The following is a 16,605-nucleotide window of genomic DNA, read 5'->3' as shown; positions in this document are numbered from 1 at the left end:
ATCATAAGATACAACACTTAGTGATAGTCATAGGTTACTAATAAGCAATCAAATCATACTAGGAAACAAATAAAACAATATACATTGTAAAGATACAAGCAACAGGGATATAGTCATAAGTGGGAAGAGATAGGTACTAGGAAGTGTTGTTACAATCTAGTAACTAATTAACCCAGAAACATATAAACTACTATCTATCAATCTATGATCTGGAGTTGTTTCTTCAGAGCTGAATATCTATGGAGATTCTCAGTCACTCAGATCATAGTTATGTCAAAGTTATCTTTTTTTTTTTTAACTTCAAAACTGTTTTTCTTTTCTTTGAGGAAGATCAAGAAAACATTTTGATTCTCAACCAAGAGATCCAGTTCTGATGGTAGTGGGGATGGAAGGACAGGTGCTGACAGTTGAGCCTGGGTGGGTGGAAGGATAGCTTCTGATAGGATGGGGGGAGGGGATGGAAGGGTTGTATTTCTCTGCAGTCGTCTGGTCATTGGCACTCTCCCTGAGAGCTCTTGAGACTATTAGGAGGTTTATCTGTGCCCTCAGAGTCACCCGAATCAGGTTGTAGTTGGTTGTGGAATCTTCTTGGAACTCCTGCAAGGGTTGCCTTGAAAACTGGAGATAAGTGGTGTCTTATTCCTCCCCCTTTGTTGAGGTGAGGGTGGTTCAGTTCTAACATGGATGGATTCTTTTACTTCTCTTTCAACCCTGGCCCCATTCCTGGTTGTCTGTTCTAGCTGGTGGATTTTCCCCTCTAAATACGGTAAAGGTTCCCCTCACACATATGTGCCAATCATTTCCAGCTCTAGCGGGTAGTGCTCATCTCAGTTACAAAGCCAAAGAGCCAGCACTGTCCGAAGACGTCTCTGTGGTCATGTGGCCGGTGTGACTAAATGCCGAAGGGGCATGGAGCGCTTCCCACCAAAGTGGTCCCTATTTTGCTACTTGCATTTTTACATGCTTTTGAACTGCTAGGTTGGCACAAGCTGGGACAAGTAATGGGAGCTCATTCCATTATGCGCCGCTAGGGATTCAAGCCACCGAACTGCTCACCTTTCTAATCGACAAGCTCAGCATCTTAGCCGCTGAGCCACTGCGTCCCTACTCCCTCTAAATATTTCCTTGTATTTCTGCAGCCCTCGGGGATCTTCTGAGCATGCTGGCATCTTTGTGTATGTGGGTAGTGTTTCTTGAACTACATATAGACCAACAAATATGCAATACAATGTCACAGCGGGCACACATTGTTTCTTATTTGATAGAGCAATATAGCCTAGTGGGATACATACTGCTCGACTGGGCCTGTTAGAAAGCCACACTCTCATCTCGTGTTGCCCAACAAATTTCTGTCATCCACCACAGGTGCCTCTGACAACCATGGAATGCTGGAAAGTGAAAGGGAAGGTGGAGGAAATTGCAAGGCAAAACTGTGCTTTGCGGGAGTCCAAAATAAAGAGATTGCTGTTTAAGAAAATGTAACATTGGAAGAGGACGAAGCATTTGCACGGGTCATGGGGTTGTTGCTGGCCATTTTTCACACTTTGGGGGAACTAAGTGCCCATTTTGTATAGAGAGCTCTAATGACAAATACGAAACTGTTTGATATGGAAGCAGACATAAGCACATGGGGTTGGTGCTTGGAGGTCAAATTTAGACTAATCCTTAAATGATGGTGAGGTTTTTTGGAGAAAGGGAATGCTACAGTTAATCTCAGTCATGTGTTAATTTTGCTTTTCAGCATGATCAACATGTTTTATGTTATTTGTTTGCCTGCCTGCCTGCCTCTCTCTCTCTCTCTCTCTCTCTCTCTCTCTCTCTCTCTCTCTCTCTGTCTCTGTCTCTGTCTCTGTCTCTGTCTCTGTCTCTGTCTCTCTCTCCATCTCTCTCTCTCTTTCTCTGTCTATCTGTCTATCTATCTATCTATCTATCTATCTATCTATCTATCTATCTATCTATCTATCTATCTATTTATCGATCTATCGATCTATCGATCTATCTTCTGTCTGTCTATCTATTATCTGTCCATCTATATCTTTCTGTCTATCTGTCTGTCTGTCCGTCCATCATCTATCTATCTATCTATCTATCTATCTATCTATCTATCTATCTATCTATCTATCTATCTATCTGTAGCAGCAAATCTGGTCACTAAACAGGACTCAAGACCACATAAAGGTAGAAGAATTCAGGTTTATTGCGCAAAGCGTTCAGAGCATTAGCATGTCAAATTCTGAACCCCCCCAGTCGCACCTGGGATGGTTCCTTTATACACATTATGACCTCAGCACACATCTGGGCGTACATCTTAAGGTTTACCAATTATGGTTTAACTGTTACACGGTTATGATAAAGGAAGAGCAAAACATCCTGTCTTCAACAGGAAATGGAAAAAAGAATATAATATGCATTTCTTCTTACTCTTTTATCTTACACCACCAGTACTTTTCCATACCCACCCTTATGTTCAGTTACAGTAATAGTTCCGTTACATTTCAAGTGAAAGAATTACAATATTAGATGCAGCAAGCTATAGAGAAAGCAATTATGACCTTTACCCTAAGTTATATCCTGTATCCATCTAATGCTTGTTTTATATATTTCACTGGTCCTGCTTCATTCCCCCCTTTGAGACTCCACCTTAATCATAAATTAACGGTGCAGTCTCACACCCTTGAGCATTCAACCTCAGTATTTTGGCACAGGGGAGCAAGTTCCTCATAGACAGGTTCCTCATAATACATAGGATCTCGTACCCATAAGGCTAGTGCCTTCTCAGTTGTCTTCCTTTCTACCAGGAGGGAAAGGCTACTGGAAATTGTTCTGACAAAGACAGGAAGGATACAAGGTAAAATGACACATCCAAGAGCAATCATTGCAACAAGGGCAACAATTGCCTGTAGGCCAGGCAATTTAGGGAACCAGGAGCCAAATAGTTCACCAAAATCCAGGCCGTTCCATTTTTGAACAGGAACATGAGCAAGGGTTTGAATACGGTTGGCTCGTTGTTCAATTATTTCACCTATGTCATCAAACTCCAGGCAGCAGTTAGTGAAGTTGAATTTTCCACACACCCCTCCCTCTGCGGCCAAAAGATAGTCCAATGCCAAACGGTTTTGGTAGATGGCATCTCTAAATTTCCTCTGCTGAGTGGCCAGGGTGCGTAGGGATTGGGCAGTTTCGTTAGCAATGAGTTCCACTACGGCCTGAAGTCTAATAATGCGATTCAACATATAGATAGGGGTGCGGTATCCCCAAGAGCCGTCGGCTGCCCAAGAAGCTGGGTCATAATACTGGACAATCCTCTGTGGCGGCCACTCATCGTCCTTCCAATTGCCAATCTGATAGGGGCGTTCCGCCTGCAATTTCCTACCCTGCCATCTATTGGCATTTAATGCCTGGGGTATGTTTAATGGCATCATGAAAAAGGAAGGATTAATGACCCCCAGCGTACATGTGCCCCTCCAATTCGAGGGGAGAGAGCTATAAGCCACATCTCCACATACCCAGTGTACTCCGGGAGGAGCATCCGTAGCATTTTCCAGGGAGTACTTATCGGCCCAAAAGGAGTTTGTTCTATTCGGCCAATAATTCCAAATCCTTTTAGAGTGGTTCCACTCATGGACCTCCAAACATTCAGTTTCCCCCACTGAAGGACCCTTTCCCTGAGTATTGGCCAGGCACCAATGGGCTACTATAGGGTTTGTTAGTTCCCACCGCGAAAGAGGCTGGTGTGGAGGCATTGCAGTAAGATTATATGGTATAGAATAATTCCACTCCTGAGCTGCCCATGGCCATTGATCACCAATCTTGGTCCCCCCGCAGATGTAACAGTTAGTAACATTAAAGGTACGGGCTATAGTGGAGGCCAATTCAAGAAACAGATTTCGTGCTTCATATGAAGGCTGGAATTCTATCTCCACCTCCTGCCAAAATTCTGAAAAATACCTAGAGTGAGTATTAGATGCCACCTTCCTAGTTTCTACAGACAAGTGTATAATACCCCCAGGGTCTGTGCCTTTTGCATATAACCTGATTCCCATAGTCGGGCCATATTTTGCAATCCATGTTTGAGGATTAGGTATGGTTATATTAACCCAATTACAATTATAAAGTGTGCAGTCCTTGCTTTTTAGTGCCCGTGATATATAAAGGTGAGTTCCCCTACCCGAATTGGAGTATGTTGCCCAAAGTACACAATTCCAATAGGGGCAGAAACGTTCACCTACATTGTCACATTCCGACTTTCCAGAGCCAGGTGGATGGCGTTGGGGGCATATGTATACATCATTCTGGGCATATGTACGATGCCAAGATAATGAGGTGCCACAAGAGGTGGGCCAAGTTGCCACCTTACATACATCAAAAAGAAAGGTAGCTGGACTAGAAGGTGATAAAATCTGCGTTTGGGCAACAATGGGGCCATTTTGGTTCCCCTGACTCCTTACCACCAACCACACTTGTGCAGGTTTAACCTTAGGGTCATAGCACTCATCCTTTTGCTGACATATAGAGTACCAGGTCCCATTATAACAACAGGGGATGTGTGTCTTTTCACATGTATAGTGGGTGTGATATACCAGGGTAGTCTGGATCTCCTTACCCCTCAATACTGTCCTAAGGCATACAGTACAATTATTAGGACACAAAGGGTCTTTACTGATGGGTATCCTTCTGTCCACCTCCCGTGGGCCTTTGGGTTTCGGTGGCTTATGTGCCCTCTGTGACGGAGTGGTAGGGCGCCAATAGTTTGGGTTTTTTCCAAAAGGGAGTAGGTATAGACTCCCTCTCCGCATAGCATACAAGCCCCTGAGTTCCCATGCATCTCCCTATAGATTTGCTCATACGCACTATCCCTGTGCATTTTGTGCCTGTGCAACTTGTAGGTGAGCTCCATGTCTTATAGATACATGGGGGTAAGGAGAAGTCGGTACAGGTAGGGGGTTTTTCCAAAGTATACCTGAGGCCCCCTTGTCCATCCTTGCACTCAGGATGTTTGTCACATAGGTCCCCTTCAAAGAGGCCTTTAGAAGTTGCCGTGTAGCACTGCATCCCTCGATCCCCTAAGCATTTTAATACCAAAGTACTTTGCATCTTCCCATCGCGCATGGGTAAGTTATGATAGCATGTGGAGGATATATTGAAAGTGGTACAGGTAGGTGGTGTGCCTACATATCCTACCAGTATCCCCTGCTTATCTATGCACCCATCGCATGCTGGATTATGTTTGTGTGATGCCAACTCAGAGCCAGAACTTCGGGGAGAGCGGCTATTTTTAACCGAGACCCAGGGGGCGCGCAGAAAGTAACATCTTATTGTGTTGTTATACATACATTAGTCAGGGCGGTCTTTCCTAGGTGTAGCCGTTGGTGGACTTGACGCACCACATCCCAAGCCATGTGTGCGGGAATATATACTCTGTTGTCTGGCAAAACCCACCAGTGACCGTCCGGGTGTGCCTCGAGAGCATCCAGACGGTCCCTGTCCTCTGAGGAGTAATGGGGTTTAGGGTTGTCATCTGGCAGCCAAACTGCAAGGTTCCTCTCCTCCGGGATAAATTCTAGCATGGCAGCTTTGCGTGCAAACTTATCAGCACGCTCATTTCCCCTGTGAATATCCGTGACCACCTTTTGGTGTCCACGACAATGCATAACCGCCACTTTACTTGGGGACCAAACACTGTCTAAGAGGCGTAATATGTGAGGGCCATGTTTGATATCTTTTCCCCCTGCCGTGATAAGCCCCCTTTCTTTATACAGAGCACCATGAACCTGGACAGTTAGGAAAGCATACTTGGAATCTGTATATATGTTTACCGCTAGGCCCTTAGCCAATTCTAAGGCTCGTGTGAGGGCATGTAACTCTGCTAGTTGCGCACTAGTTCCCGGGGGTAGTGGTTTCACTTCCCATACTTCATCTAAGGTAACCACTGCATATCCTGCCTTTCTCATTCCCTCCTGTAGAAAGCTGGTGCCATCCGTGAACAGGGAATAATCAGGAGCGGGTAGTGGTGTGTCCGTCATGTCAGGGCAGCTAGCGTATGTCTCCTCAATGGTATGGATACAATCGTGATGTACACCCATGTCCGGCTCAGGCAACAATGTGGCCGGGTTAAGAAGAGTAGATTGAGTGAGAGTAATCATAGGGTTGTGAGTGAGAAGCCCCTGATACTTAAGCATGCGGGGGTTGGTCAGCCACAAGTGTCCCTTCATATCTAAGACAGATTTGAGAGCATGGGGGGTAAAGATATCCAACTGCTGACCAAAGGTCAGCTTGTTGGCCTCCTGGGTCAATAGAGCAGTTCCTGCCACCGCCTTCAGGCAAGCAGGCCATCCTTTTGCTACATTGTCAAGCTGCTTAGAAAGATACGCCACAGGGCGGTGCCAAGATCCAATTGTTTGAGTAAGGACTCCCACAGCTACCTCCTTCTTCGTATCCACAAACAGCTGAAATGGCTTGTCCAGATCAGGGAGGCCTAAACTCGGGGCCTGCAACAGGGCCTGTTTAAGAGCGCAGAAGCTGGCCTCCTCCTCGGGCCCCCACTGGAGGGGATCCCTATTTGCCCCCTTGGTAGCCTCATAGAGAGGTTTTGCAATGAGGCTAAATTTGGGGATCCATATACGACAAAACCCAGCTGCCCCCAGAAATCCCCTCAGGTCCTTCTTATTTATAGGTCTGGGGAGTTGGCATATAGCTTCCTTCCTCTCATGACCCAAGGTGCGTTTTCCCCGCTCAATATCATATCCCAGATACCTGACTTTTTGTAATACTAATTGTGCCTTGTTTCTAGATGCTTTATATCCCAAAGTTTGGAGTAGGGAGAGTAAATCCTTCGTATTTTCCCAACAACGGTCCTCTGTGAGGCCGGTCACTAATAGGTCATCTACATATTGTAACACTAAGTCAGGGGCTGGTATGTGTAAATTTTCCAGATCCTTGGCCAGTGCTGTTCCAAACAAAGTAGGTGAGTTTTTAAACCCTTGGGGCAGCCTTGTCCAAGTATACTGTTGTTTCCGACCTGTAGCAGGGTTTTCCCACTCGAAGGCAAACAAATGCTGGCTAAGCTCATGTATGGGTATGGTGAAGAAGGCATCCTTTAGATCTATGACAGAGAACCATTGAGCGGCCTGCGGGATCAAGCCAAGTATTACATATGGATTGGGGACTACTGGATGAATGGTGACTGTGGCAAGGTTAACGGGCCTCAGATCCTGGACCGGGCGAAAGCGGCCATCCCCTTTCGGTATGGGTAATATCTGTGTGTTCCATGGCGATTCAGTAGGCACTAAAATGTGGTGTTGCAAGTATATGTCGATTATATCCTGTATGGCTTGCATCACATGACGGGGATATGCCCTCTGACGGATTCTAACAGGAGGTTTTGTTGGTACTTCTTCCACCAGTATAGGTGGGTGATGGGCAGCAAAACCAGGGGGGTTGTCTTCTGCCCATAGATAAGGAACTTCAAACTGCCGCCACGTTTCTTCGGTCTCCTGTCCCGTCGTTCTGGCTACCATAAGACGCCACGATTCTTCTATTGGTATGGAGAAACCGAGTTTCCCATATCCCAAATGCATGGAGCCGTCTTCCGCAAAAGATATTTGGGCCCTTAGTTTACATAGCAGGTCCCTTCCCAATAACGGGACAGGGCAGTCGGGCATGTAAACGAACTGGTGAGTTATAGCCTGTCCCTTCACAGTGCATTCAAGAGGCTCTAGGAAGGGGCGTTGTAATGTATTCCCCGTTGCCCCCTGAATATTTATGGTCTGTCGAGATGCTTGGGCCATAGGTTGAGTTAAGACAGACCGGGTGGCCCCGGTATCTACTAAGAAGGTGACGGGTTTGCCTCCCACTTTCAGGCTGACCATAGGTTCCGGGAGGCTTTCTGAACCCGGTCGGCCTCAGTCCCATTCTTCTACCTGAGCCAAGCCAACAAGGGGAGGTCTCCCCAGACCTCTCCTCCCATCATGCCGTCCTCTGCCTCTTTCCACTGGTCTCCTATGGCCACCTTCCACTGCAAAGGTAAGATTCCTTGGCGAATCTCCCCTATCTCCTGACCTCCCTCTGTCATTCCTTTCGGGACATTCCCCTTCCAGTGTCCCTGTTGTTTACAAAAGGCACACTGATTAGGGCCTAGGTCCCAACTAACCCCCCTTTGCAGACTGTTTCCCCTTCCCCTCTGTGGCCCTGGCCCCATACCTCGTAGAGGGTTGACCCGTCCCCGTGACGGCCAGGCAATGGCCGCCGCCAGTAATTCAGCCTTTCGTTGCATTTTATGGTCCTTCTTTTTGTCTTCCTCTTTGTCCCTATTGGCAAAGACTTTGCGGCTACCTCCATCAATTCACTCATGGGTTTTCCCAGGGCTCCCTCAAGGCGTTGTAATTTACGTCGTATATCCAGGGCACTCTGGGAAATGAACGCCATGGTCATCATACGTGCATTCTCAGGGGCCGAAGGGTCTATGGGGGTATACATGCGGTATGATTCTACCAGTCGGGTGTAAAACGCTTCCGGACTCTCAGTGGGTTCTTGCAACACTAAGGCAGGCTTTGACATATTAATCACAGGCTTTCCTGCAAGGCGGATGGCCCGCACCACTAGGGACTGGTAGTCTCTCAATCTTGTTTTTCCCTCGTCAGTGTAAAGATCCCAGTCGGGGTTACTAGACGGGTATTTCTCATCCATGAGGTCAGTTAAAGAATGATACAGGGTGACATCAGGCTTTAATATCTCACTAATTGCATTCTTAATTTTCTCCCTTTCCTCCGGACTGAACAACGTTCCCATTAGTTGTTGGACATCTAGCCAATTGGGATTATGGGCATCCATTATTGTCTTAACCAGATCCGCAACTTCCATGGGTTTTTCGCTGAACGGGCCATAATGTAACTTCCAGTTCAGCAAGTCCGATGAAGTGAAAGGCACATGTTGGAATAGTGAGAGGGTAACGGACTCAGAGGGCTTTTTAGGGTTGATGGCCAACTGATCTACCTGCCTCAAAGGGGCTACTAGAGAGGCCTGTTCTGTTTTAGCCCGAGTCCTGGCAGCAACCGGCTCGGTCGCAGATGAAGTCCCCTCCCCCTGATCCAAACTCAAAGACCGTTCGAGTCTTTCAAGAGGGATTGGGTCAGGCCATTTCTCCACCGGTGTAGAAGATGCCTGTTGGGGAGGATCAGCCTGAGCTGAACGATCTACCTTTTTTACGTACGGAGACAATTGATCCAACTGGGCCATGAACCCAGAGACCCCTGATGATTCCTCATCTTCCTCTCCATCATCAAACCCTCCTGGGGGCACGTATGGTGGAGGATGTGGTGCTTCCTCCGGGCAACTGGGAAGTACCTGCGCAGTTCTGCGCAGTGTTTTCAAAGTAACATTGCGGAATAATAGGGCCTTACACCTTTGCATTTTCAGTTTTCGCAACCAAGGGGGTGGGTGATTTAAAAGATCCAGCCAGACATCTATGTATGGTGCCTGATCTGGATGTCCCAAGGTAGGGTGAAAGACCAGTCTGTGTACCTGCACTGTGGTGGGGATGTCCAGTGTACCTATCGAGGGCCACCCAAACCCAAATGTAGGCCAATCCACCTCACAGAATTCTTTTAGTTTCAATCTACTCCACTTATGCCCATAATCTTGTGATTGGTATGCCTCCTTAAAGTGTTTCAACATGACCTCTAAAGGAGTCACTGGCTTACTCTGTCTCCCACCCATGGTCCTCCCAGATAACCAGACAACACAAATGAGGGTAGGGATGAGGGGGAGAGTAAGGGGTCTCTCCTCCTCTAGACACAGCAAGGTGTTACACACACACCCACGCCCGACCCAGGGAGCCGGATCTTCACGGTCTCCGATGGGAACTGCGGATGCCACTCGCTTCCTACTGACCCACGGTGCTGGACACTCACAGTCACCTATGGGAACTGCAGTAGTCTTTCTTCACACACAGACCGGACAAGTCCACCCACATTACCTGTAAGAGAGGGTGATCAGTCCTCTCCTCCGTCCCTGATTACAGGGAGGGATTATTTTCCCAATCCAATACTTGCCTGCAGGCGTCTTCCTTCTTCACGGCTGGCCAGCCCCCAGTCCTGTTCTTCTCACCTTTCACTGGTGGTTCTTGAAAAGGCCGATCGCCAACGCCAGAGACCAGAGGTTTGGGGAAGTCCCTCGGATTCAAAGGTCCGATGGCGCCTGGGAGGTTCCCTGCAACTCACCGATACACCGGCTGTTGGGATGGACCTCTCCAGAGGGCCTCAGGGCCCCTTGAGTCCCATCTGGGTCGCCATTAGATGTAGCAGCAAATCTGGTCACTAAACAGGACTCAAGACCACATAAAGGTAGAAGAATTCAGGTTTATTGCGCAAAGCGTTCAGAGCATTAGCATGTCAAATTCTGAACCCCCCCAGTCGCACCTGGGATGGTTCCTTTATACACATTATGACCTCAGCACACATCTGGGCGTACATCTTAAGGTTTACCAATTATGGTTTAACTGTTACACGGTTATGATAAAGGAAGAGCAAAACATCCTGTCTTCAACAGGAAATGGAAAAAAGAATATAATATGCATTTCTTCTTACTCTTTTATCTTACACCACCAGTACTTTTCCATACCCACCCTTATGTTCAGTTACAGTAATAGTTCCGTTACATTTCAAGTGAAAGAATTACAATATTAGATGCAGCAAGCTATAGAGAAAGCAATTATGACCTTTACCCTAAGTTATATCCTGTATCCATCTAATGCTTGTTTTATATATTTCACTGGTCCTGCTTCATATCTATCTATCTATCTATCTATCTATCTATCTATCTATCTATGATCTATTTGTCCATCCATCTGTCCATTCATCTGTCCATTTCATCTTAAAGTGCTTTTTTTCAAGCAATATCTATTAAATTATTTAATTATCTTCCACAAAATATGGCCTACAATGTCCTTAAAGGGAATTCTTCTTTTTCTTCTATTTTTAAGGAGAGGAAAGTAGAGATAAAGTTGTCAATATTAGCCATGATGGCAATATGCAACCAGAAGCTACCAAGAAGCAACAGCTTCTTTCCTCTCATGCTTAAAGGTTTGATCATTATGAGAAACAAAGTCCGGACTGTCGGTGGAACTTCCAAAATTATGCTGCAAGTTGCTTCTGCACACAACTCTGGTTTCCTGACTTTTTTACACTTGCCATCCTTCTTTCCATCTATTTACTGTCTTGCTCAACGTTCCTTGTTGCTAGACAACATGTCTTCTCCTCCTCTGCCTCCTCTTGTGGTTGTTTCCATAGCATCCCCTTCATCCAAGCTCAAATGGCAGGCAGTTCGTATAACTGTGGCTATATGAATTTGCCCTTCCTTTTTCACCACCAAACCCAAGCCCAGTGCTACTCCTATTGTGGACTGACAAGATGCTTCTCCTCTAGTGGATTTGACAAGAACAGCTGGAAAGTTGTCATTCGATATCTGAAAAGTTGCAGAAGGTTTAGTGATTGGGTTTGCGAGACGAGGAGCAAATCCTCCAGCTAGAAATGTCTCTTGCTTTAAGATCAACATGGATTGTGGAAGGTCGAATGTGTAGTGATCTAACAATAAGTTCAAGATTGGAAGCACAAACATCAATGGCCTGGATCAAAGAGTCACTTTGCCAGCAAATAACTTTGGAGGCCAGTTTAGAAAAAGTGTAGATACATAAATTTATAACATTTTTTTCCCCCTGTTCTGGAACATTTCCTGTAATGTGTTAGCATACAGAAAAGAATGAATGGCAGGGTTAATTTGAAACCAGATGTTATTTGGAATGGGCAGAGGAAGGAGAGAACAAGCTGCCACAAATACTCTTTCAGGAATCTGAAAATATAAAAGTGGTTTTAGAACACAGACTAGAACACATTGTCTAGTCTTGTCTTGTCTTGTCTTGTCTTGTCTAGACTAGACTAGACTAGACTAGACTAGACTAGACTAGACTAGAATAGAATAGAATAGAATAGAATAGAATAGAATAGAATAGAATAGAATCTTTATTGGCCAGATATGATTGGACACACAAGGAATTTGTCTTCGGTGCATAAGTTCTTAGTGTGCATAAAAGCTATAAGTGTCTAGAACATCGAACATCCCATAATAAGGGTGGAAGAGACCTTGCAGGTCTTCTAGTCCAACCTCCTGCTCAAGCAGGAAACCCTATACAATTCTGGACAAATAATAGAATAACAGATTTGGAAGGGACTTTCCAAATCCACTTCCCTGCTCAGGCAGGAAACTTTATGGTTGTCCAATCTTTCCTTGGAAAACCTCCAGTGTTGGAGCACCCACAACTTCTGGAGGTAAGTTGTTCCACTGGTTTATTGTTCTCACTGTCAGGAAATTCCTCCTCAGTCCTAGGTTGCTTCTCTCCTTGATTAGAGAGAAGTTCTAAGTAGGAAGTTTAATTTCAAAGGTATCTGCTGAGTCTTGCTTTTGCACTTTTAACTCCCTTTGTTTTTAGTTGGACGCTCCCCGAATTTTGGGTTATTGGCGAGATATAGAATCAGTGGCTTCACAGAGCTACCATAATGGCTATTACTGCAAGGAGGTCTAATGGTATACACATATGTATATGTGTATACATGTGTGTGTGTGTGTGTGTGTGTGTTAATTTAAAAAAAACATACAAAAACATGTATAGGAGCAGGAAAGGGCAAATCTTTGGCCAAATGATAAACCAGGAAAAAAGCAAGAAGAAAAAAACCCCCTAATTTGAAGACATGTACTGGTTTTTTTTCCTAAAGGAAACTTATGCAGATATGGGGGGAAAAAACGGACTTAAACTCGGTAAACATTCTTTTTGTCGAATGTAGACTTTTGTTGTGTGTCTTTATATATCCACAAGTGGGTTGAATGCCGAAAAAAATCTATACAGAAGGAAAGAGACTGTACTGAGCTCTGTAATCCCAATGCTCGAATGGCAATTAGCCATTTATTTTAATAAGCGTAAACCCGAGCCATCTCTTGTAAGCCTTCATTCTCCGATTGTTTAATGTTTGTTTTCTTTTATTGTTTGGCTAGCTACAATACAATCCAATTTTAAAAGAAAGAAGAGGAAAATTAATGCTTTATGAACACAGAACAATATTCAAAGAGGAGGGGAAGAGGAAGAGACTGTATTTTTATGGTGTTTAATTCTATCTTGCAGTTTGGCGCAGAGGAAGTATATATTTATTGTACTCCCATGTACTTATAAATCTCCTTCAAGTCATTAATCTGGAAAAGTGCTTTGTAGTTATGAATGCATCTAACCTCACCATAGTTATACACCAGTCCTATCCTACCAAGGGCTACACTGGCTGATTCCTGACTTGACAATCTAAATTATGCTTTTACATATACTTAAGCTTTATATGTGATACGGTACATGGTTGTCTTCCTTGATGTTTTGAAAACACTAGTGAATCAGAGGAAGTGTTAAGAGGAAACAAAACCAACCAACCAGAGATGAAAAATATTTAGGGGATGAGTTGGGGTGCAGAGGTGGCACAGACTGCAGGATTTCAGGCTAATTCTGCCTACAGACAGGAGTTTGATCTTGACCAGATCAAGGTTGACTCAGCCTTCTATCTTTATGAGGTTGGTAAAATGAGGACCCAGATTGAGTCAGGCAAGAGGCTGATTCTATAAACCACTTAGAGAGGGCTGTAAAGCACTGTGAAGTGGTATATAAGTCTATGTGCTATTGCCCTTCTTTCCCCTTTTTCTCTCTTTTTTTTCTTTTTCATTCCACTTTTTCTCTGTTCCTCCCTCCCTCCCTCCCTCCCTCCCTCCCTCCCTCCCTCCCTCCTTCCTTCCTTCCTTCCTTCCTTCCTTCCCAGTGGTTAAAATGCAGTATTGCAAGCTAGCTCTGCCCATAATCAGGAGTTCAATCCTTATTGGCTTAGGGTTGTCTCAGCCTTCCATCCTTCCAAGATTGGTAAAATGAGGAGCCAGATTGAGTCAGGCAAGAGGCTGACTCTGTAACCACTTAGAGAGGACTGTAAAGCACTGTAAAGTGATATATGATATATTAAGTGATATAAGTCTAAGTGCTGTTGCTATTTAATGCTATTTGGCACATTTCTAAAAGGGAAGCTTTTTTTTTTTTTTTAAATGAATGCTCTCATTTGAAGTATATATTTTAAAAGATGTTGCACTGAGTTCATTACACTGAAAAAGAAATAATGTGTTGGGTATTTGAGTGCTTGGACTGCTGTCTGTGGTATCTCACAGTAATTGTTAATGCATGGTATGTGATCCTATGGCTGAAGACTTTAACTCCCTTATACTGCTTGGAGGACACTGAATAGGTTGAGAGTTGGAGAGCCTAAGTATAAAACCAATATAGGACAGCAATTCTGATTAAAATCTTCATTCCATTCATCACTCAGAAACAAAGTTCATCCAAATAGGAATTTATTAAGGAAGTCATACTAGCACATCTGGGAAAATCTGAATCTGAGAGTTCCGGGTTTTCCCTTCCCAATTGAAAATTCAAAACCCCATCCCCTGCACTCACCAGTCCATCACATGGCCCAATCACCCATCGTCCCAACTGGAGACATTCCTCCGGACACTCCTTTGCAGGTGAAGGGTAACTTGTCCTTGACTTTATGAGAAAAATGTTGTTATGTCTAACCTTCCACCTCTCCATGAAATCCTCCCCTGCCAAATTCCCAGGCAGCTTCTGAGTAAAATATGGCTTCCAAAACTGACAATATATTTGAGTGGAGGCTCTTACTGGATAACAACAAGAATGTGGAGAGACACAGAGTCCAGCCCATCTGGTGATATGTCAGTTACTACCAGAAACATGTACCGATTTTTGGTCAATGATGAAGCCAAGAAGATGGCGTCATTTTGGCAGTTTAAAGTTTGATGGGAGATACAGAAGGAGGAGGAGGAGGGGGGGGGGAGGAGGAGGAGGAGGAGAAGAAGAAGAGGAAGAAGAGGAAGAAGAGGAAGAGGAAGAGGAAGAAGAAGAAGAAGAAGAAGAAGAAGAAGAAGAAGAAGAAGAAGAAGAAGAAGAAGAAGAAGAAGAAGAAGAAGAAGCAATGACAACAATACGTGCCTCATAATAATGTTGCAGGATCCAAACGGGGCCCATCACTAGGACCAGAGGGTTAGTTTTCTGAATTTTGGACTCACTCTGTAGCCCATCTTCAGGCAACATCTCTTCAGCAGAGTGTGTGGTAGAGAGAAGTTCCCTGAAGATGGTCTCCAGCACGAGTTCAAAATCTCAGAAGACTAAACTTCTGGTGAGGGACCCAGACTGGATCCTGCCAAAAATATGTGATCCTAAAAAGAATGGAGTCTAGAAATTAGGGGTAGGTTAAGTTGGAAAGCCATGAGCAAGGTCAATGTATGGCATGGATAACTTGTTACAAGCCTACCATCAGCGATGATCTCTTGTCTAAAGAAGCCAGCAAAGGTAGATCAATCAATTCTTTGGATATTTATGAAACCGCTTGCTATTTCTTTCAATTTTTGGAAGCTCCATTTATTACTTTCAGATGCATTTCATCCAGTCTGGGCTTAATTCTGGAAGATGGACATCATTCTGATTCACTCTGCCTTCCATTCTGAGTTTTTCATGTGAGAAAAGAGACAGGACTATCGGGTGCTTTTTAAAAAGCACCAGGCATCACTGCTCTCCTAGAAGTTGGATGGAAATTAAAACGAGGGAGCGACTGTTTTGTCATTTTCCTGAATAATAAAAAAACCTCAAGTCTGTACTTGATTCCTGATGACTTCATGAAAATATTCACATAGCTTTCCTGACAGCTATACAGAAGTGGTTTGCCAGTGTGTTTAGGGGTGGGGGGGAATGCATTTTTAACTCCTTTTCCTATTGTAGTTGATAATTTCTTCCTATCAAAATATTTAGCTATCTTGATCCTATTCAGCATCTAACCCAAGTTGGAATAGAGTAGCATTGTCAATTGCATGCTCCAAAGTAGAGAGAGTCCTCAACTTACCCTTTCTTCTTTTCTTTATTTCCATGGTAATCAGGGTGGGATCTGACAGTGACAAGGGAGAGCTGCCTCCATTTTAGATCAGGTAGCTGCTGCTCTGACAGGAACATCAGATTTGGCATGTGATCCAGTGGTGGGATTCAAAACATTTTACTACTGGTTCTGTGGGCGTGGCTTGGTAGGCATGGCTTGGTGGGTGTGGCAGGGGAAAGATACTGCAAAAACCCTTTTCCCTCCCTGCCCCACTAACCTGCTTTCCAGCTCCGTTCTCCTGTGCAGGGCAACCAAAGAAGACCCAGCTAATCATCTGGGACTCAGGAGGCAGAGAATAGATGGGTGTGTGTGTGTGTGTGGCAGGATCAGTCAGAGGTGGGATTTGCCAGTTCTCTGAACTACTCAAAATTTCCGCTACCGGTTCTCCAGAACTGGTCAAAACCTGCTGAATACCACCTCTGATACTTCTCTGCTCTGGATGATCTGGGTTAGGCCCACAGCCCTCATGGTGGCCATGAAATCCTGAGCCACCTCAAATCCCACTCCTAGACAAGGCAGATTGAAGCCCTCCAAGACCATAAATCTAGGGAATTCCACTGTTAACACAGAAATGGAATTAAAGATATTCAACCAA

At 44.7% G+C, this 16,605-nt stretch overlaps 2 protein-coding genes across 2 annotated transcripts in view; one reads left to right on the top strand and one right to left on the bottom strand.

Moving 5' to 3' along the window:
* PCDH11X (protocadherin 11 X-linked) overlaps positions 1-16,605 on the top strand; it is a 605,637-nt gene that overhangs the window by 85,448 nt on the left and 503,584 nt on the right. The gene's annotated exons all lie outside the window — the stretch shown is intronic.
* Positions 2,667-4,043, bottom strand: LOC148129761 (endogenous retrovirus group 3 member 1 Env polyprotein-like). Its single transcript, XM_087972343.1, has one exon. The coding sequence runs from the start codon at positions 4,041-4,043 to the stop codon at positions 2,667-2,669; it is 1,377 nt and encodes a 458-aa protein (XP_087828469.1).

The sequence above is a fragment of the Notechis scutatus genome, chromosome 10 (genome assembly GCF_049901735.1).
Source record: "Notechis scutatus isolate UNSWTSFEM ecotype Mainland chromosome 10, rNotScu1.2, whole genome shotgun sequence".
Classification (NCBI taxonomy): Eukaryota; Metazoa; Chordata; class Lepidosauria; order Squamata; family Elapidae; genus Notechis; species Notechis scutatus.
The sequence above is the reverse complement of the archived record's forward strand: the minus strand, read 5'-3'. Positions and strand labels throughout refer to the sequence as shown.